Source organism: Anabrus simplex, chromosome 12, assembly GCF_040414725.1.
Source record: "Anabrus simplex isolate iqAnaSimp1 chromosome 12, ASM4041472v1, whole genome shotgun sequence".
Classification (NCBI taxonomy): Eukaryota; Metazoa; Arthropoda; class Insecta; order Orthoptera; family Tettigoniidae; genus Anabrus; species Anabrus simplex.
In genome coordinates this window covers 71,031,624-71,053,889 of record NC_090276.1, presented here as the reverse complement: position 1 = coordinate 71,053,889, position 22,266 = coordinate 71,031,624, and the positions used below count along the sequence as shown (strand labels likewise).

At 36.7% G+C, this 22,266-nt stretch overlaps 1 protein-coding gene across 1 annotated transcript in view; it reads right to left on the bottom strand.

The window, feature by feature from the left end:
• Positions 1–1,801: 1,801 nt before the first annotated feature.
• The window catches only part of Pxn (Peroxidasin), a 296,390-nt gene continuing 275,925 nt past the window's right edge, over positions 1,802–22,266 (bottom strand). The window contains exons 21-22 of the mRNA XM_067156835.2: positions 17,649–18,115; positions 1,802–12,464 (exon numbers count right to left, since the gene is read on the bottom strand). Of these exons, the coding sequence (XP_067012936.2) occupies positions 12,369–12,464; positions 17,649–18,115 (563 nt within the window). The 3' untranslated portion in view covers positions 1,802–12,368. The remainder of the gene's footprint in view (positions 12,465–17,648; positions 18,116–22,266) is intronic.

The window sequence follows — 22,266 nt, the reverse complement described above, 5'->3', positions numbered from 1 at the left end:
ATTGGAAAATACTAGAAGCAATACTCAAACAAGAAAAAACACATCAGGACTTACATAGTCAAACAGACTGTTGTTTCAATAAGTTTTAAGGAAGAAGAACCTGTATTTATTATCTAAAACAGTATAAGTCGCATATTATGAGGAACTAAGAAACTGTGTTAAAAATGACAGAGGTTTTTATAGAAACATCAAATTTCCTGTGTATCAACTATATCAAACCATAGTCTTTTTAAGCACCTAAAAAACAATTCTAGACGCACAAAAAGATACTTTATTTTTTAACAAAACATGTTACTTGTATAACATAAAAAAAGGGTTAATACTGACTAGCCAAGTTTTAATATTTTCCATGTAAAATAGGACTTGTTGTTTTAAAAACTGGTTAAATGGCAAAAAGTAGATTCTTTTATCAATTTTACATGATTCTATTGTACATAAGGTATACCAAATCATAGACTTTGCCAATTATATATAAAATAATTTTAGATGCACTAAATAATATTGTATTTTTCAAAAAAGACATGTTAATTTGTATAGTACAATGGGCCTATGCTATTTACCTATATTTTTAATGTTTTTCATGTAAGAATAGGACTTGCTATTGCATATTTTTAAATTTTTGAATGTTCCTTGCTATAAAAAACTCAATGGCTGATGATGGCATAGTGGATTGCCGAAACCGGTACCAAAGATGTATTTTATGATAAGTTAAATAAATATGTGATGTTCTAAATAGACCATTACGATAACGTATTGAATTGGTGGAACCTTTAGCTTTACTAAGCATTGTAAAATAAGATGATGAGTCAGTCAGTCAGTCAGTCAGTCAGTCAGTCAGTCAGTCAGTCAGTCAGTCAGGACAAGTTATTTTATATATATAGATAACTTTAACCCCCTTTTTTCCCTAAAGATGACTCAAACAAGTCAAAACATGTTTGACTATTATTACTCCATCTAATGATGGAGTGGTGTTATGTATTGAATAGGAAGACATGTTAAATTTTCCTTTGTAAAGTGAAAACCATCAATACAGAATGATTCTAATATCTTGTAGGAGAGAACATAAGTGAATAAGGACAATGATATTTTAAAATTCATTGAACAAAACTGTTTGTTTAGTAATCGTCAAAGGACAAAAGTAAATAAATGAAACAAAAAAAACCTATTCATTAGGATTTGAATACAGGGCGCAAAATTGTGAATCCGCGACAAAAGCCACTGTGCACTGCATCGGTTGAACTTGCTACATGCTGATAGCCACATAAAGCATGGCCAAAACTTCGACCATAATTTTCTTGGAAACGGTTGAAAAGAAATGGCATATGGCTTTTAGTGTCAGGAGTGCCTGAGGACATGTTCGGCTCCCCAGGTGCAGGTTTTTTGATTTGACGCTCATAGGCGACCTGTGCACCATGGTGGTGGTGGTGATGATGATGAAATGATTATGAAGACGACACATACACCCAGCTCCTGGGCCAGCAGAATTAACCAATGCTGGTTAAAATTCCTGACCCTGTCGGGAATCGAACCAGGGACCCCTGGAACCAAAGGCCAGCACGCTGACCCTTTAGTCATGGAACCGGACGGAAACAGTCAAGTGTCTACGGGATAAACCAAAACAGGTGTTCGCTTATTTCATTGACCAAAGTTTCTAGGAAATCCGGTTGTTACACTTGGCAGGTTCCCCTCATAAGACTGGCGTAAAAAACCTGAATCATTGTGCTCCACCTCATCTGAACCCCACAAGCCACCATCGAGATCGAATGCAAGGAGGAAGGAAAGAATGAAGAAAGCACAGGTCTGTACTATAAGTAACAAGGTATTATTAATTTATTCTTCTCGATCACTATTGCGATCAACAAACAGTATTATTATAACTACAATAAAATATTGAACATTTAAGTATACAGTACATAATTTTAACACATTATACAAGAGCACTCTTTAGAACCAAGCATCATGTTAAACCACCACATACATTTATATTGGTAATATGGAGGGAGCTCGGAAGAAAAGGAAAGTCACTACTACACATTAAAAGTCTATGTCATGGCAGTGATTGTGGTGCTTCAGACCTGATACAAGTCTCCACACCAATGCAATGACTACAAATTAAAAAAATAAAAAGAGCTTCACATGACTGTACAGAAAACAATTTCCACTGGTCATGAATATATTGTACTGGCACATCATTCATTGTTTAGAAGGAATCTGCTAATACTGTGCAAAATTTCTATTTAACCCAGGAAGTACAAAGGATCGCACCTTCCTGTGGTGCCAGGGTCGCTTTTTGAGATCCTCAATAAGTGTGTGTTCCCTTGACTGTTATGTCATCTGTTGGTGAAAAATTCATACTACATCAACTTGAATGTCTCTAGTTCACACTTATCACCACTATTGTCGCTTTTGGTAGTATTTGTTGCAGCATCAAAATCAAAAACATTGCTAACTGAATTTGATAATTTACAAGCTTTTGATGAGGGTAATGTCTTTAGTGAAATTGATAGTGAAAATGATTCTGAGGACATTGAAAATCCAGGCAAAGCTGGAGGAAGTTTGGATAATTTGTCAGATGACAATACACCATCACAGACAACTGAGGAAGTGCGCCGTATGTGCGATGAGAGCAGAAAAGCGAGGGCAATCCAGACTTTGGTATCCATGATGTAATGTGGGAGTCCATGAAACATGCTGGGATCAGTTCGAGCACACAAGAGGAAGAAATCCCAGGAAGAGGAAGTAGGATCAAAATAAGCAAGAAAAAAGTGAATGTTTTCTGTTTTTCCTATTGTGACCTAAAGTTGTCTAGGAGTGCTAATTACCTGGTACAGATTTTCTTGAAACTTTCAGGGTTATTTCAGCATTGTATGGGGAACATTTTGAATTTTTTTTGTTATGATGTCAATTTTTTGTGCAATTTCATTTTGTGTTTTCAAGATAACAAAAATTCAAACCAACAAAACATTTGCTTTTTATAAACGTTCTTTAGTTCTCATTTTTATATGTATTTTATCACGAAATAACTCTTTGATCAAAATGGTGTATATATTGTTGGTTTCTGATAATATTTACCAATTTTATCAGATATTTTCTAAACTACTACAGTTTCAGCATTAATGCCTGGCACTTGTAGGGTTAAAAAATGAGATGGTGTTTGTTTGATTCCAGATAGGCTTGAAAACTACTGGACTGACTGAGCTGAAATTTGGTAAATCTTGAGTCACGCAAGGGACACTTTTGATTTTGTTACATTTCACTGTTTCAAATTAGTGGGAGATTTTACAGGGCTTTGTTCCAAATTTGGGCAGTTTTTGCCCTACCTCAACTGAAATCATGGGTAAACGGTTGGGCCTATCGAGAAATGAGTGCAGCATGTTTTCCTTGAAATGAGATTTCCTACCAGAAACGTCATATGCATTTTTTTTCGTATCTCTTAAGGGGGCTAGTACACCGCGAGATATCAAAGTTTCCGTTTTCTCTCTTTTGCATTTATATGAAAGGCCATAGCTTTCTTAGCACATCTGTTAATTTTCAGAGCTAAATTAGGCATTTTGGAAGAGATATAGTGTATTACGTGAGACCATGTGCACATTTGCAGATACAAAGTGTTGAACTGTCAAAGCTATTTTCCCGAAAGTTTATTTATTTTTTTGGAGGGAAAACGCAATATCTCTGGAACTATTTGAGGAAACTGAATGAAACTTGGCATAAATATCCCTATTAATGATCTCTATTGAATGAAGCATGTTCATGATGTTATATTTTAAAATAACTAAGATATACTTCGGAAATGAAACAAAAAGCTGTTAAATTTTTGAGAGACAATTTAAATTTTTTGTTTTAAAAAAAATAATTTCCAGTATAACATTCATTGTGCTTCATCCTTTAGATTTAAGCATCTTCTTTAAGGAAAAAGGAATCAATCAATGCAGCTCACTATTTTTTGTTGTCATGTTTTTTGTGATTTATAAAGTTAAAAGCCACAGCAACGTACCTGGCTGAATAAATTATGTTTATGTAATACAATTGTACAGTTTGTTTGTTGTTCATTGTTTATGATGTATTCCTAAACAAGCTTTTATGTCAGCCTGCAGTATTTCTATGAGTACCAGTACAGGTAGAAGTCAAAGAAGCATTTAGTTATCAAATGTCACATTACAGTAATTAATTTTGGTTCCTACACATAACTTAATGAAGTGGATATAATTAAATGCATTTACTTAGCACATGGCATTTGTATACAAAATAACTTTTGTTTCCTCACTATAATCTAAGTAGAACCATAGAGAGGAGAGTGAGTTCAACTTCCTTTGCAGGCCAATGATAGCACACCCATGTACACTGATTCGAGATCTGTCTTTTCTTTTATTGTTGCTTCACTGAGGTCTTTGAGTTTTTTACTTTATAAACTTTTTTATTACATCCTCCTTTTTGATACACGAATCCATCTTTTGATGGAGTGGACCTTGGTCTTTCTCTTATAAAATGCCCACAAACATGTGACTCATCAAAGTAGACTGTTCTTACATTTTAATTTGTGATTTTGTCCTCATTTTAAAGTGACATACAAAACTTTTACACTGAGAGGTTTACAACCTTGCCACAAACTCATATTGTTTTAGATTTATCATCATGTCTAACTTGGTTTCTATATTTTCTTTCTCATTAGTTTTGATGATACTCTTTCAACATAATTTCATGTAGCTTATAAAATATTTTTTTCACTAAATTTGACTCAAAATGAGCCAAAACATGTTTGATTAAAAAATCACTTCATCGAAAGATGGAGACATGTATTGAACCGGACGACATAACAAAACCTTTTCTATTGTAAAGTGAAAGCTGTCAAATATGGGACGATTCTAATATCTTGTAATGTCTTTGAGTGAATCTAGCACCGAGACTTCAGTTTTAGTGATGTACCACTTGCAATGAAGTGATTGAAGAATGTGGAATGAAAATTAACACAGAAAAGAGTAAAAGTGGTGTTGTTACATGAGGACCAAGGAATGGAAGAGGTGTAACAATTCAGGGTGAACCAATAGAGGTAGTAAAGAGCATTTCAGTACCTTGGGAATGTGATGTGACCAGTAGATAGGCAGAAGAGTACAGTAACCTGGAGGGTTTTACCAAAGTGTAAGAGGACTACTATGGAGTAAGGAAATCATGTACAAGTTCTACTTTCTACCAGTCATGACGTATGGAGGTGAAACTTTGATAATGACCAAAGCAGAGGAAAGTAAAATCCAGGCAAGTGAGATGAAATTCCTAAGATGTATCCTGACCAAGGCAAGACAGGAGCGAATAAGAAATAAGGTAATACAAGAAACACTAGGCTTATGCGGAGTGAGAGGCAGAACAGAATTACAGAGACTGAGCTGGTATGGGCATGTGAAAGGAATTGGAGGATCCCATCTGAACTGGAAGTTGAAGGCAAAACACCTAGAGATACACACAGAAAACGATGGCAAGAAGAAACTGAACAAGATGTCTTTGATGAAGAATGGTGGAAAGACAGGCAAAGATGGAGATCAATGACCCACAACCCAATATCAAAGTGGACAAGGCGAATGATGATGATAACTTGGAGGCGCTGTTACCAGTGTTTCTTGTCAATTGTGGCATTAAGTGATAACTCCCTAAGATTTTATTTTCTTGTTTGTTGAAAATAGGGTACTGTACTGTTTTCATATATGTTAAAATAGGAGATGAAAAGTGCAGTTTATTCACATTGCTCAGTAGACACCCAGAAAGTCTTCTTTCTGAAAATATTCACCTCGGTAAACAAATCAACAGAAGCCAATATGTTGGGTTCATCAGTACTATATGAGGCAGAACCAGGAACAAAAGAGTTATTAATTATAAATGTCAGTTTTTGACCAGTGGAAACAGATAATTGAAATGAAATTAAAATAATTAAGTAAATAGTAAAACCTTGGATTGTGAGCGTACTGGTCTGCAATTGTTTTGCAAGATGAGCAAAAATTTTCAATGTATTTTAACTTCATAAACGAGTAAGGTTTTCTGTCTGCTGTGCGTCAGGTAGCCGCAAAAGTGCCATTCCCTTTCCCTCATGCTGTGGGATTCTGGATAATATTCTCCCATGCTTGAGTTCAGTTATTGTGCTTCATTTGTACAGTCAACATCCATACGAGTGTATACCAGTACCTACATTACTCTATATTAGAGCATTGAAATCACAAAGCATTTCTTATTTTGTGTCCAAGTACAGGAACTATTCTTTAATAACTTTACTGCAGCAATTGGCCCCATGGAGAAAAAATATTGAAGATGATGGCAGTAAGAAGAAGGAAATGATAACACTGGAAGTTAAGAAGGAACACCTACAAATGTGTGTGCTTAATATTGCAAGATTTTACACAAAGCCTGCATCAACAATCTGCAGGCTCTGGATGCAGCAAAAGGAATCATGAGAATACGAAGGCAATGACCATGTGTTCTAGAAAAAGTAGGAACGTTGCTCTCATGGGGATAAATTGATAGCAATACATATATTTTGGTTGTGGAACTAGTCGTCTAATTTTCAGTTATTTCTTATAGAAAAAAATCACTTTGATGTACAAGTGCTTTGGATTACAAACACTTTTACAGAACGAATTGTGCTCGCAATCCAAGACTTTACCGTATTTAAATGCAATATAAAATCTATCATGTTGTTGAAGAAATAATAATTTAATAAGTTATAATTTATCCTGCCAAGTATGTAGTATTATACTCCAGTAAAATGTACAATAGGTGGAACATCAATATGACACTTTAAAGAAATATTTTTTTTTGGGTTTTAAAGCCTATAGTTTTTCATTCAAATTTTAATCTGGCAAGCGCTAAGCAAGTCTAAATATTATAAAGCAGTTACTAAATAGTGAGAAAAGTCTCTGTGCATACCTGCCAATAACGTATCACGAAAGGAAAATTATCATAGAAATTTGTTTTGTTTATTTCCAGGTACATCAAACATTCCTTACATATGTCACAATGAGAGATGATTGAAAAATAAACTATGTATCCTTTGCCAGTCCAGGCTCTCCAACTGACTACGCTCTATAAACACAGAAAAAGTGATTTTGTATATCATAACAACAGGATCCTTCTACAAGGGATGTATGAAAATCGTTGTTAATTAAACTACCTACCTATGTATCTTTATCAGAGATGGTCTTCATTGGTGTAGGCTATGAGAATTATAAGAATAACAATAACCACTTCCAAGAAAGGTAAAAATTTCATCATCACTTAACCTTTCCAGAAAGCTAGGTGTAGTAATAAATTAGCCTTTTCCAAAATTTTCTATCCAATGATAGTCACTGTTCCAGTTTTTATTGCCATCCTGTATCTTTTAGCCAAGTCTCTCCATTCTAGTTTTTCCCAGATGTGTCCAGACTTCCTCATGGATCCTGTCAGGAGTCATACCACTTTAGTCTGTTCAGTTTTAACATTGCTAGCAAGCTCATTTCCATCCCAAGCTGCTTTGCAAAATTCCTCATTTCTTCTTTCCTCTCTCCTTCTCTGCTGGAGACAGAAGAGGACAATTTTTCTTGTTCAATCATAGTAGCTGATCAAGTTCATAGCTCATGACTGGCACGATATTGATGGCTGAGAATGAAAATATTACAATTCAAAATCCATGGTTTTTCAGGAGAAGAGTTTAAATATTTTAGCAGTTGATTGTCTCTCAAAAACGCACTTGTTACACAATTTTTATGAAAACTGGTGAGTATGTAGTTCTTATATCACTGAACGAGTTGGCTGTGCAATTAGGATCATGCGGCTGTGAGCTTGCATTAGGGAGATAGTGGGTTCGAACCCCACTGTCGGCAGCCTTGAAGATGATTTTCTGTGGTTTCCCATTTTCACACCCAGCAATTAAGGCTACAGCCATTTCCTTCCCACTCTTAGCCCTTTCCTATCCCATCCTCGCTACAAGACCTGTGTCGGTGAGATGTAAAGCAAATTGTAAAAAATATTTCTTGTATCATTTATTATAACCTGGAAAAGAGTTAAAACTCAAATGACCCTTTGGAATTAAGCAAAATTGCTGTCAGAGCATTGAAAACCATTAGAAGTGCTTCCTGCATGAATACATTAAATTTTTTTTGGTAACATTTTTGGAGGTTGTACATTTCAAAATTACCTAATACATTGATTATTAAAATCTCAAAACTGCATTTCTTTTCAGTTGTTACCCTATCATTTCAGCCATTAATATGTTTTATACCAAGACTTTTGACGGTTGAGGAAGAGATCCGTCCTAGGGAAGGTTAAATTGAGAGCTGTAAAAGTGAGAAACAGTTTGTATTTGATCACTGGTTTCATGTTTGACCGTATGATACATCAGGTTTTTAAGGCTAACGATGGCCCAATAGAAGGGTCAAAACAAGTCCTAATATAAATAATGAATAAATAATAAGAACATATAATTTAAGGTGGACCTACCCATCTTTGTTAATAGTGATAAATCATCAATACAGACATAAGGCAATTAATTTCACATGATTTAGAAAGTGCATATTCACTGAAGATTTTGACAGTCAATTTTCTTCGTGAAGACAGATGGGGATGACTGACAAAAAGAACAGACTTTCCTTAAACACAGGGAAATCTATGTTAATTGCAAAAGTGGTCTTCCAGACTGCATAGGCCTGTGTTTGATTCTCAATAGCCTACTCCCAAATATTTAAAATTAGCAGGAAGGCTGATATGTTGTGGAAAAGGTACTCCACTGAGGTGGGGGGGTGCGTGAAAAGAGCTGCACCATCTCGGGATGAGGACAAACTTTTAAATCTAGAATATGTGGAAATAAGGATGAACAATAATTGGAAGAGAATTCTCTTTGAGATGTTACTGACATTTCATCTTTTGATTTTTTTTTTTTTAACAAGTTGGTTTACGTTGCAAGACACAGATAGATCTTATGGCGACGATGGGACAGGAAAGGGCTAGGAGTGGGAACAAAGCAGCCATGGCTTTAATGAAGGTACTACCGGGCGAGTTGGCCATGCGCGTAGAGGCGCGCGGCTGTGAGCTTGCATCCGGGAGATAGTAGGTTCGAATCCCACTATCGGCAGCCCTGAAAATGGTTTTCCGTGGTTTCCCATTTTCACACCAGGCAAATGCTGGGGCTGTACCTTAATTAAGGCCACGGCCGCTTCCTTCCAACTCCCAAGCCTTTCCTATCCCATCGTCGCCATAAGACCTATCTGTGTCGGTGCGACGTAAAGCCCCTAGCAAAAAAAAAATATAAGGTACTGCCCCAGCATTAACCTGGCGTGAAAATGGGAAACCATGGAAAACCATCTTCAGGACTGCCGACAGTGGGGTTCGAACTCACCATCTCCCAAATACTGGCTGCACTTCAGCGACTGTAGCTTTTGAGCTCAGTATTCTTGATTTTCTTTAAATTATAATAAAAATCTTAAGATCATCAGATGACAGTAGGATGTTTTGTCTTTCTGCAATTCCTTCAGCAAACTTTGGCCTATACCTATGTTAAATATTAGGAAAGTGCTGTATTTTTGGAAAAGAAATCTATGAACTCTATACAGTGTCACATCCTCTATTGCCAATGTCAGTTTACCACTTCTTCACATTAGAAATGTTCTTGTAACTTCATGCACTTTGTAGCTTGGCCTTAAATACATCCTTTTGTTTCCAATCTTTGTACATATCAGGGGCCATACCATTTTATTGTATCTATTACTACTAATTTTTACTTATGCTATCAGTGAGGCTTGCAGGCTCTGTACTGAAAGGCATAATAGTCTTTTAATGTATATATTTTACATGAAAAAGAGCATTTCTGACAAAATTTGCCCTTTGTTTTAATTGTAAAGAGAAATTCTCTTTAAATTTCCTTAAAAAAGGATTTTTCCTACTTCACATTTATCTATGATTATTACTACAATTATTTAAGTAAAAGTTATTGGCAGGTATACAGATTGATATCCAAGTATTTTTTTATTCATTTCCTGTAATTCAAGATGAACATTCACTCAATAAAAACCTTGAAGTCATAAAATTGTAATTCTCTCATTGTATCCATATCTTTCTCCATTTATTTCTTTTTCTTGTTTCAAAAACTGAAAGACAGCAATGGGCTGAGAATTCAACAGTCTACTTTACAATGTTTGTTGTTGTTGTTGTTGTTGTTGTTGTTGTAGTCATTGTCTAAGTTATTAACAAAGCAGTACAGTACATTTTGGCACAGAAGCTAACAATTAAAGTTTCTTCCTTTAAAAAAAAAACTAGTACATTGTTATTATTATAATACAATACATTCAACATATAAATTCTATTACCTGTTCACATATCCTGTTTTAAAAAACTGTTTTATGTTCTCTTTATTCTTTAATGTATACTGAAGAGGGACAGTCAGTTCTTTTTAATATATATATTTTTTAAAACACACATTAGGGTACACTCACGGTTTGTAACGCACATTTGAAAAAAGACCACTTTCACACCATTTTTTCCTTTCTTTAGTTTTTCCTTTCTTTCATCAACTTCCTCTTTCTCTCTCTCTCTCTCTCTCTCTCTCTCTCACACACACTCCTAAAACATAAGAAGATCACTCATTAAATTTTAACACTAGATTGTATTTTCTTTCCTCTCTCATTAACCTGTTTCATATTTCGTATGTTTTGGTTCATTCATATATATGCTGCAATGAGTTTTATTCCATTCTACCCATAATTGGAGGCTGCTTAACTAATGATGTCTTAAAATCACAAAAAAAAGTAGCCTATACTGCATTTACAACTAAAAGTAACAGGATTAAGAGGATACTGCAATTAACAGATTCATTTTAATGATACTGAAACTAATTTAAACTTCATTAGTAGACTACAATGCTCAATGTATAAACACACTTCATTAATCTACATGTGTCTCAGGCTGAACTTTTTACAGGAGACAACCTTCAAGGGTATTGTCCCTCTAGCACCAATCATTAAGCCTATTATTTCAATAGATGTTAATTAATATTTCTCTTGGTATTATCAGATGATGGAGTTATAGATCTGACACTTCTGTGGGCTGATGTTCACCCATTTCCATCCTCATGGCAAAGTCAATAACAAAACCGTCACTTGAGCCGTCCTGGATAGAAAATCCTTAGTGTGCTCTCAAAAGAGAAAGTGCACTGTATTCAATATATTGTCCAGCTCCATGGCTAAATGGTCAGCATGCTGGCCTTTAGTCACACAGGTCCCGGGTTCGATTCCCAGTAGGGTCAGGAATTTTAAGCATCATTGGTTAATTTTGCTGGCACGGGGGCTGGGTGTGTATGTTGTCTTCATCATTTCATCCTCATCATGACACACAGGTTGCCTGTGGGAACCAAATCAAGAGACCTGCACTTCGCGACACTCCTGGCACTAAAAGCCATACACCATTTCACTTTTTTATTCAACGTATTCAATACAATTCAATACAATTTATAATATAGATTTAAAAAAATCTATATTATCGTAGGAACAGGGATTTGTATGTTATACTGGTCTCTTGGTATTTCTTTCCACATTCACATACCCAGAACATAATCCGGCAGAGGATGCCATTCAGAGAAAATGTGGGTGGGTCCCCTGAGGTGGCATGGCCATGTCTCGAGAGAAGCGACCGTTTCTGTTACAAACGACCTCACAAAAGGCAAAAATAAATGTTGCACATTAGTCACCGACATGGCAATCGTTCAAAGCTAGGAGGGTTCTTGCATATATCCAGGAAGCCCCGCAGTGCAGGGGTTGTTGGTATTTTTCACTTTTCTTTCCATTTTGATATAATGTGACAATTTTCTCTTTCTTCAAGATTTTAGTCTTCTGATCTCTGTAGTATCAGAAATATCACAGTGGATGGGAAGTTTCTTACCTTCCTGTATTCTCGAAGAATCTTGTTGGTGGTGCAGGCTTGAGGGCACAATGCTACTTCGGACAGGTAGCCAGTACACAGGCATGGATCTGATCCACAGGAGGGCTCCACTATGCTAATCGCGCATTTTACTTAATCAATAGGACAACGACCAATAATACTAAATATCTTGCAGCCTTCCAGGGCTGCATAAGCCATAGTTGGACAATTTTAACCAAAAGATATAATTTCTAACTTTTCATTACATTTTACATACTATCTCCTTTTCAACCATATGAAATATGAAACGGGTAAAAACTGAGTTAAATAATCTAGTGCTATTTGACAAGTTATCCTCTTTAACCAGTTCATATATCACTCCTTTCTTCATTAAGACAACTGGGTGGAGAAGAAGGGGTACGAGGGAACTAAAACTTAAAAACGTTGTAAATGCCAATGTTTAGATTTCGCTTGACTAGTAACAGAGTCATCTTGTGTTGCTCTCACTATGCACACACGGGACAGCACTCTCCATCACGATGGAGTGGGTTCTTGCAGCTCAGCTCGGCACACTTCACAGTCGTACAGGTGATCTGTTTGTCCTGAAAGAAAGAATTCAGGGAAATTAGGGAGAAAATGTATGGGAAAGGTTACTTACTAGCATACCGATACAGTGAAAACTTATTAGTGCCTTCCTCATTAACCTGTTTTCTCGCATAGCACGTCATAAATTCAAAGTCACGATCCCTATTTATATAAAAATACCTCGCTTATTGCATCACAAATGTTCGCTATTACTTCTTAGTATGATCAAATTCTTTCTAGCTCTGAAAATGTTCTTTGTCGTCACTTGTGAGAGGAACATGATTTTTAACACTGATAAGAGCCCCTGCTACACGAGGAAAGTTGCGTGATAACAAGAAAGGGCCTTGAATTCCTGAACTTCACACGGTATGTAGCACCTTTGGGGAGCAAGCCATTAGTTGTAGGAATTTCAATTTTTTACTGGTTAGCAGCAAGATAGCCGAATAACCCAGTGAGTCTGTTTGTGTTTCACATTCCATTCAGAAGTTAGAAATTTATTCTGTGTTGAGTGGTACGGTACTGTACAGTTAAGGGTAGCGAATTTGTTGCACTATAGCTTACCTACAGATTAGGAACATAATCGTGTGCAGTTCACTAGCAGGGTGTATATTTGTCTTGTGATAGTCTAGTTGTGGATATGGAAAAAGTCCTGAAATTGCATATTAATGAAGACAAAATTAAAATCCTTCAGGAAGTGGACTGTCATCTGCATCATTAAGAGCTTAGAGGTGGTGTGAATGTTGAAACACACACCTTCAAGTTTCGTTGCATTCAAGATGGTGGCCCTACATATTCATTATAGGACGAGGGACTATAGATAGGAATAATTTACCAAGAGAGGGGTAGATACACTTCCGACTTCTTTGAAATCTTTTAAGAAAAGCCAGGTAAACTACTGATAGGGAATCTGCCACATGGGCGATAGCCCTGAATGCAGATTACTGATGATGATGATGATGATGATGATGATGATGATGATGATGATAATTCCAGTAAGCAAACAAAGATTTACAATGATAGGATTGTGAAATGTGGAAATTATAGGGGTATCACTCTACTTTTTCACTCACTTAAACTTCTGGAGAATATAACTGAAAGAAGAATCAGGAATATAGTTCAACCATTATTGGAGGAGGAGCAACATGGGCTCAGGAAGAACCGAAGCACTACAGACCTGATGTTTGCCATCAGAATGCTAACAGAGAAGCACTGGGAATATGGTTAGAACTTAGTGATGGTTTTTATGGACATCGAGAAGGCCTATGACAGTGTTCCTAGAGAGATAATCTGGAAATGCCTAGAAGGTATGGGTATACTAAACTTCCTGATCAATTAAAAAAAAAAGATGCTCTATCAAATGTGCTCAAGCTGTGTGTAAGTAGGGGATGGAAGATCAGATTGGTTTGAAACCAAAAGAGGAGTCCAACAGGGAAGTGCCTTGTCACCACTCATGTTCATCATTGTTATGGGTCAGAAGTCCATCAAAGAACATTGCAAAGAGTGTAACACACTAATACATGCAGATGATGTTCTGATCTGCAGAGAAAATGAAGCAGAAGTACAAGAGAAACTAAATCTTTGGAATGGCAAGTTTAAAGAATAGGGACTAAACATCAGTAAAACAAAAACTGTTGAAATGACAATCAAGAGGAAAGGCACTCTACTGCAGTCTGTTTCTAACTTCAAATACCTTGGAAGGATCATTTCAGAAGATAACGCAGTAAACCAAGAAATACTTAACAGGACTCGGAAAGCTTCTCAATTTTATTTTCAAGTGAGAAATCTACTCTGGAATGATAAAATACCCCAGAATGTAATATTGATCTTTATACCTACTTCATTCCAATTAAAACATGTGCCCTGCATAACAACGCAAGTAGGAAAATCCAGTCAAAAGAAATGAAATTCATGAGAACAATGAACCTTCAGACCAGGAAGGACAAGGTTAGAAATGAAGCAAACAGGAAGGAGGCTGGCATCAAAAGACCTGTTACCGAGCTTTTAGGAAGACGCAGACTACGATGCTTTGGACATGATATGAGGATGGACAAGGAATTACTTTGAGAGAAAGGGGAGAGGCCAGTTGGGAGGCCAAGAAATAGATGGATAGACATGGTGAAACTGGAGGTCAGCAAGAAGAATGCCAAGTGGGAGGACAAAGAGGAACAGAAACTATACTTTGACAGGAAGAAGTGGCGAGCGCTTGTACACCACACCCGAGAAACTGGAACTGGAAAATGATTATGATGATGATGAGGAGAAGGAGGAGGATTGTGAAAGAGGCATCATTTGAATACTTGAGGTGCCACATAAATGACGGCTGAGACTTCTCCGATATACAATTGAGCAAGCAGACTTCTTTTCAAAAAATTTGTGACAAATCATGATCTGTCCTTAAATCTGTGCACTTGATTACTTGAATGTTATGTACTTAGCATTCTGCTGTATGGCATTGAATCTTGGACATCAACAGACACTGGAGACTGGGGACATTTGAAATGTGGACAGACCGAAGGATACTCAAAATACTTCGGAGAGCCAAAAATTACCAACGCAGAAGTTTTGAATCGTATGAACAAACGACCTGAAATTCTCAATGCCATCAAGAGAAAAAAAAAAAGTTTACTTTGGTAATAAGTTATGCATGACAATAAGTACCATCTTCTGTAAGTAAAACTCCAAGGAAAAATTAATGGAACACATAGCCCTGGGGAGAAGAATATCTTGGCTCAATATATTAAACCAAATGTTTGAGCTAAATATGGTTTCATGATTTACAACAGCTGTTGATCTTAAAACAGATCATGTACTGATACCCTATGGTTGTGAAGAAGGAGATTATTAATAATAATAATAATAATAATAATAATAATAATAATAATAATAATAATAATAATAATAATAATAATAATAATAATAATAAATTTTTTACACTTTTTTTCTGATTAACTAGAAGAATTGAAAGAGATGGTATGTTTGTGTCTGACATTTTTATGTATTGTGCTCCAGTGAAAACGTTTTCAAACTTGAGGAGGGAAAAATTACCGAAATCAATTACTCAACAGGTGAAAAATAAATTCTTGGTTTATCATCATCATCATCATCATCATCATCATCATATGTAGTTTCTAGCTGTTGGCCAGGTCTGCTTGGAACATAAGCCTCTCCATCTCCTCTTCTCTGCCACTCCTTTTATCCACCTGTCTCTTGGTCATTTTCCTGTTATCTCCATTTCGTGCATCCTCCTCGGTAGCCTTTCCTCTGTCATTCTCTTCATGTGTCCATACTATCCAAGTCTAGATGCCTCTATCCTTCTGTAGTGGCTCTTCTTTTGCTACATCTCTGAACTTCTTGTTTATCATCTTATCCATTCTTGTCACTCCCATCCTGCTTCTCAGAAATTACATTTCACTTGCCTGTATCCTATCTGTCTCATTACCCAAGTTTTTGCTGCACACATCAGAATGGGTAAATAGTACATCCTGTATAGTACATCCTGTATATCACTCTTTTGCTTCTCACATCCTTGCTCCATACCAGGCTTCCGACACTTTTCAGGAATGCTTCTGCTTGACTTTTGACACTCAATTATTTCCTCATTATTTCTTCTATTTTCCTCTATGATACTGCTCAAGTACTTGAAACTCTCTGCCTTCCTAAGCTGTTCCTCTCCAAGCATTATCCTTCTCATAGGTCTCTCCTTCTTTCTAGTTGTGTTTAGTATCTCGCTCTTTTTGGCATTAAATTTTATCCCATATTGTTTCACTTCCTCTTTCCATATATAAAACTGATTAAGGGGTTAATTATTTCATAACGAATTCCCAGATATGCTCCCTTGGTATGCTACCATGAGCCTTTCCGTTGTCTAAGAATAGTTCAAATAATAGTTTACCTTTCTCCCAGTGCTTCTTCATTAATTAATTTTGATGCTACTTATTGACAAAAATTCTTCTTTTCCTTGGCCGTACATTTGTCGACAGTGTAAACTCTCCTAAGTGACACAAAGTGGTGGTTTCTTTTGATCCATAAAGAGTATTCCCATCACTTCTGTAACTGGGTGTCAGGAACATCCTTCCACCTCAAGGCGGTTGTGTGTCCTTGGTCTCTCCTTGGTTCGGCAATGGCAAGAGCTCTCTTTACAGGATGATCACCAGGAGCTTGATGTACCATACCAGTGGAGTTCTCTCTCCTCCAGTTTCTTAAAGGATCCTTGCGTGTGCTCATCATGCACTGAATCGGTCAGAGGAACAACCACAGACCACCACAGCATTTGCATGTCTGTGGTGTTCATTTCCTGATAGTGCTACTTCTGTCTTGCCCACCATGAGGATGGCTCTGATAATCTTTGTGGGCATCCAACCATTGTACGTGACACCTGTTAGGGATTGCCTTTTTATCCTCATACTTATTAACAGAAATGTTGATAAAAATATGTTTTCAATTAAAAATAACCATAATTGTACAAATTATTCCTGTAACCTTCCTGAGCTTAACAACCAAATTTTAAACCTCAAAACATAAGCATTTTGAAAAGGATGACTTTTTTTTTCAAAAGAAAGAAATTCCAAATCTAATTGCTCTAATTAAACAAAATTTAGATTATTTTAACTGCCTCACCAAATATGGTTCAAATCTGGCTAAAATAAAAAAAAAATAGATTATCCAATAGAGTGTAGATATTGCCCAAATTATTCTTAACATGCAGAAAGTTTTGGGACTCTATTTGTGCTGAATCAAAAGATGATGGAAAGTCCAAATTCCCAATAGGGAATTAGAGTTATTTTCCACCAACAGAGCATTTCAAAAATTAGATGGAAGGTTTTTCAGAAGTTTGCTCTATAAAAGCAGTGTTTCGTCTTAGGCCTGACACTAGACCCATTAGACTGGGACATGTCAAGCCTTATTCACGGATGCCAGGGTGTATGCAGATGAATTTAACAGAAGAAGAAGAAAGGGCCTCTGATAAATTCACCTGCTTATACCTAAGTGTCAGTGGATAGGGCCTGACACATTCCACTCCCATGATTAGTGTCTGGTCTAAGACGAAACGCTGGTTTTATAGAACAAATGCCTGAAAAGCCTTACATCTAATAACAAATCAAAGGATCATCACTGTTCTCTTACACTAGCCCTGTTGTTGTGAAATTCTCTACACAATTATTATAGAAGAAATGTGGTATGTCTAAAAAGTGTGTGCTTACCTTACAGATGCAGTCTGTACAGTTATCCTTCTTCCAGACTTCATTGTTCTTTCTCCAATCACCCTCACTATCAATACACTTGTTGGAAGAATTGTGTTTTCCCATGCCATTGGCTTGGCAGTGATGTTCCAACTTTCTAATCTTCCGCCTGAGCTGTTTAATGGTCTTCTGGAACTCTTCCAGTGCTGTCTCGATGCCTTCTATCCTTTCTTCATCCACTTCCTCTTCGTCTGCAGTTCGGCCAGATGATGACGAAGAAGACGAGGGTATCTCATTCTCGGTGTGGTCCACTGTGGGTAAAGGTCCGCTGGTCGAGCTGATGGTGGTATTGTCGAAGTATGGATGAGGTGTAGTCGAAACGAACATGGGCTTGTCACTAGCATAGGAATAGTCTAGGGCTCGCCTAGATCTTGCCGATGAGAATGGGAGTCTAGTGATGCTGTTAAACTGTCCTGAGTTACTGCAATCTGTGGAGAAAACATTACAATCAGTGTAAATACTAGATTACAAGATTCAGTAAATGCAACAAAGTCAGAACTATGTTCCTGGGTTAACCCTGGAGAGGACACGTAAAAATAACCCTGTGAAGATGCGCACACAGTGTTTCAGACTGAGTATGGAGAAAACAGCACAAATGAGTAAATATTACAATGTCAACCAACACTTAATTCATAATTAATATTTATCCATGCCTCTATTGGAAAGTTTGGTTTATGACGCATCACCCCAGGTGAGCGTCTCACTATATTTCGTGCAGGTGTTCTCGTATTTCTATTCCTTGGAGGTCAGTGGACAGCCCATGTTATGTTGTCTTTTCCAATGAACCGAGGTCCTTGGCACTCAACTTGCTCCTATTCATTAGCAGATTCCTCTGCTCCTTGTATTTGTAGCTTGTTTTCCATGTGATCATCTGATGCAAGTCGTCAATCACTTCAACAGCAGGTTAATCGATAAACTATTGGCGCCTAACCATTCCTGGATTTTCACTTCTCTCCTCTTCTCTTGCCGATTCCTTCTCAACTCTTTCTAGAAGTCTTTTGATTTCTCTTTCCCTATTTCTATCCATGATGAGCTGGACTTCAGTAAATATGAAGGCACTATTTTACACAAAAATAAAACAAAACTGACACATTTAAAAAAAATAAAACTTAGCTCAGAAATACTCATACATAATGAGGCACGCCGGGAGTTTTAGACTGGGTCCATCAAACAATGCATTCAGGTAGATTCTGAGGAGCATGAGGGGTGAATTGTTTATGCACATTGACAGTGGACGAGTCGAATGTAAGGTACTGAGGGGATGGAAGCTAGCAACCCACTACGTTAAGAACTATAAACATTTATCTCTGAACCCGGTCGAAAAGACCGTGGTGCACCCTCTCCAGGGTTAATAATCTAATTATAGATAATTACAGGTATGAAAATTACAATTTGAATGAATATGCCACATGCTTCAATATAGGAATTCACCGGATGTCAGATGATACTATAATGAAATTGTAGAACTCCCTCAAAATACAAAATATCACAAATTTCTCAACCAAACCAATCTAAACTGGGGCTGTAGTATTAACGTTTCCACACCGGCAAAACAAGAGTGGACATTAGCCTTGAGGACGGGGACCCTGCTGAATGGATACTTTCTGCTCTCCACTTTCTTGGTCCCATTTGTTCACATTGTTAAGACACAATAGGTTGACTATTTTTTGTTAAATTGGGTATATACAGCATATTCTCGATTATCCGGGCTAATCACCAGACAAATTCGCACGGATAACTGAAAACTTGGATAATGTGATTTTGTGCATTTTAATGGAAAATGAAACTTTAATAATACAGAACATACAGTACTGTTTGAAAATGTAATAATGTCGAACAATCGATACATTCAATAACCACTTTTATCAATAAAGTACGCTAATATTAAAATACTTATGTCTACTATTGGTAAAATATCTGAGGCACCGGTACAAAAGTATTAAAAATCTCAATCCCATAATCATTCACTAATTTCTTTACTGATTCTCCTTCAATTAATTCAAGCTTTCGTTTTAAAGTTAAAGCAACTTTGTCTTGCTTCATAGCCATGACTGCTATCAAATAACTGTTATACAGCACACTAGCGGTCGAGAGCTCAAATTTCAAGCACGCTGTTCACAATTATTCAAAATGCCGTGACAAAAATAAAGGAAATAAAATAAATATATAGTAAACACTTCGGAGGTGCATGGATATCCCACAAACCAGATATTCCGCATCCGGATAATTGGGAATTTGCTGTAGTTCAGTCAAATATTTTTGTCATTTTTGTTCATGCAAAGCTTCCTGTCCTTATTTAGATACGTGGATTTGAACACAGCACTGGCAGAGTTAAATCTTTCCAGTTTTCATTTTCTTCAAAGTCACTGCCCAATATGAGGACAAGAGATTCATCCGTGGTATTCAGTTTTTCATACATTATGAAATATGGTAATACATTGGCAGTGAACAGCAATTACGTGGCAAATGACTTGCACAAAAGTCACTCCTCAAATTAAAATAGTAATCAATTATAAATAAGATTATAATTTCATAAAGCATTTTTTAAGGCTGATTAACCCATATGCACCCAGCTGCCATGTTCACTGACATCGATAGGAATCCGCCAATCTTCTAGTGTGCAGCGTTGGTGTTATAGACTGCAGTCAAAATGCTTTCAGCAGGACTGTTCCAAAATGCCACGTACAAGTTTGAAATTGCCTTATCTGCAACGAATAAGGTACTGTAATAATAGGAAGAAAAGAAGAAGCCGTATTTGATCGAATAAGCCCTCATCAACTCTTTTTTTCTTTCTTTCTCCACTACTTTTCCTAAAGAAGATGTAAGAAGAAGAGAAAAACAAGGAGTCATATTTGATTGAGTAAGTCCTCATTAACTGTTCTTTTTGTGTCTTTCTCCATCACTTTTCCTAAAGAAGACGAAGATGACAAAGAAGAAGAAGAAAAAGAAGAAGAAGAAGAAAAACTGATGTCATATTTGATTCAGTAAGCCCTCAGCCACTGTTCTTTTCTTTCACTCTCGCTTTTTTAAAAGAGGAGAAGAAGAAGAAGAAACAACCGATAGGTCCTTTTTGATTCAGTAAGCCCTCAGCCACCGTTCTTTTCCTTTTCCCTAGCTTTTCTTAAAAGAGAAGAAGAAGAAGAAGAAGAAGAAGAAGAAGAAGAATAGGAGCCCCATTAGCTTGAGTAAGCCCTCAACCATTGTTGTTTTTCTTCCTGTCCCCACCACTTTCCCATTACTCTAATGGGGTTACGGATGCGGACCAGTACATTTATGGATATTTGTCCTGTAAGACAGAGCGCGTACCAGTCCGCTTACAGGTGCATTTGGGTTACAAATTTTTGAAGGAAAAGTTGGAGGAGGTGCCCTGCATTTGAATAAATACAGTAAATAACAGAATGTAACACTTTTTGTTTCTTGTTCATCTTTAGAATATTATTATTGTATAGGCTAGTTGGCATCCCTGGAGAAGAAACACATTAATAGAGGTTTGATTTTGGTTATACAGAGCATGTACCTGAACAGCAAGCAGAGTTCAGTTCAAATATAGGGTTGAGCCAGTCCCTACTTTCGATTATCGGGTGGAGCGCTGCAAAATGTGAAAGAATGAACACAGGAGTTGCAGGACCAGATAAGGAAACTTAGAAGGCTAGTATGAAGATTAAACTTTTGACTGGTAACAGAGAACTAGAGGTGTTAGAGAACTCTAAATACTTAGGAAGTGTTCTGCCGCAAGGTGCAAAACTATGAAATGAATTAGATAAAGAATTACACAGGCATTAAGATTCTACCACAACATCAGAAGTCTTTCGTAGAAGGAAGAAGTGCCTGTTGAGTGCAAGAGAATGCCATTCCTGGAACAAGAGACTAGGACACAGCCTCAAGGTCAACCATAGAAATGGTGGAATGAAGCAATCATAGAGTGTATAGACAAGGGATGTTGATGTACACAAGATAACGTACCAATAGGGGTAGTTAGATAGACAAAGATGGATGGCCTCAATATAATACCCAACCCATGTAGCTGGAAAAGGATGATGATCAGTGTTTTCGCCAGAAATTTTCATCAGCCGGGTGGCAGGAATTAGTAAAAATTGAATATGAAAAAATTTCAGTTTATTCCTCTCGCAGCATTAACAATAATATCAGACAGGTAAAAATTAACTGCAAAACTGAACTATTTTAGTGTTAAATGAAGTTCAGGAAACTCATCACGAAGAAGACATAAACAGAGTATTTTGAACTTTTAGCATTCTACTGCTCCTTCATAACCATGTACCAGCGGGCTTAGGCCTGGAGAGCCATATGGGTTTGCAACGTCATGCGGAATAGAGTGCTCGGATGTAATTCCACGCTAATTCAGACACCGCTCGTGCATGACACTATGTGACAGCAAAAATAAACATTTAAACTCCAATATAACTGATGCAATTATGCTGACAATAATGATTTATCATTTAAATCAACAGTTTTACAGTAATTACATCTTAATTTGGAGCACCCAATGACTCAAATATGTATTAATATTATGTAACTAGCCGGGCGGCCTGTAAAAACGGCAGGGAGAACACTGATGAAG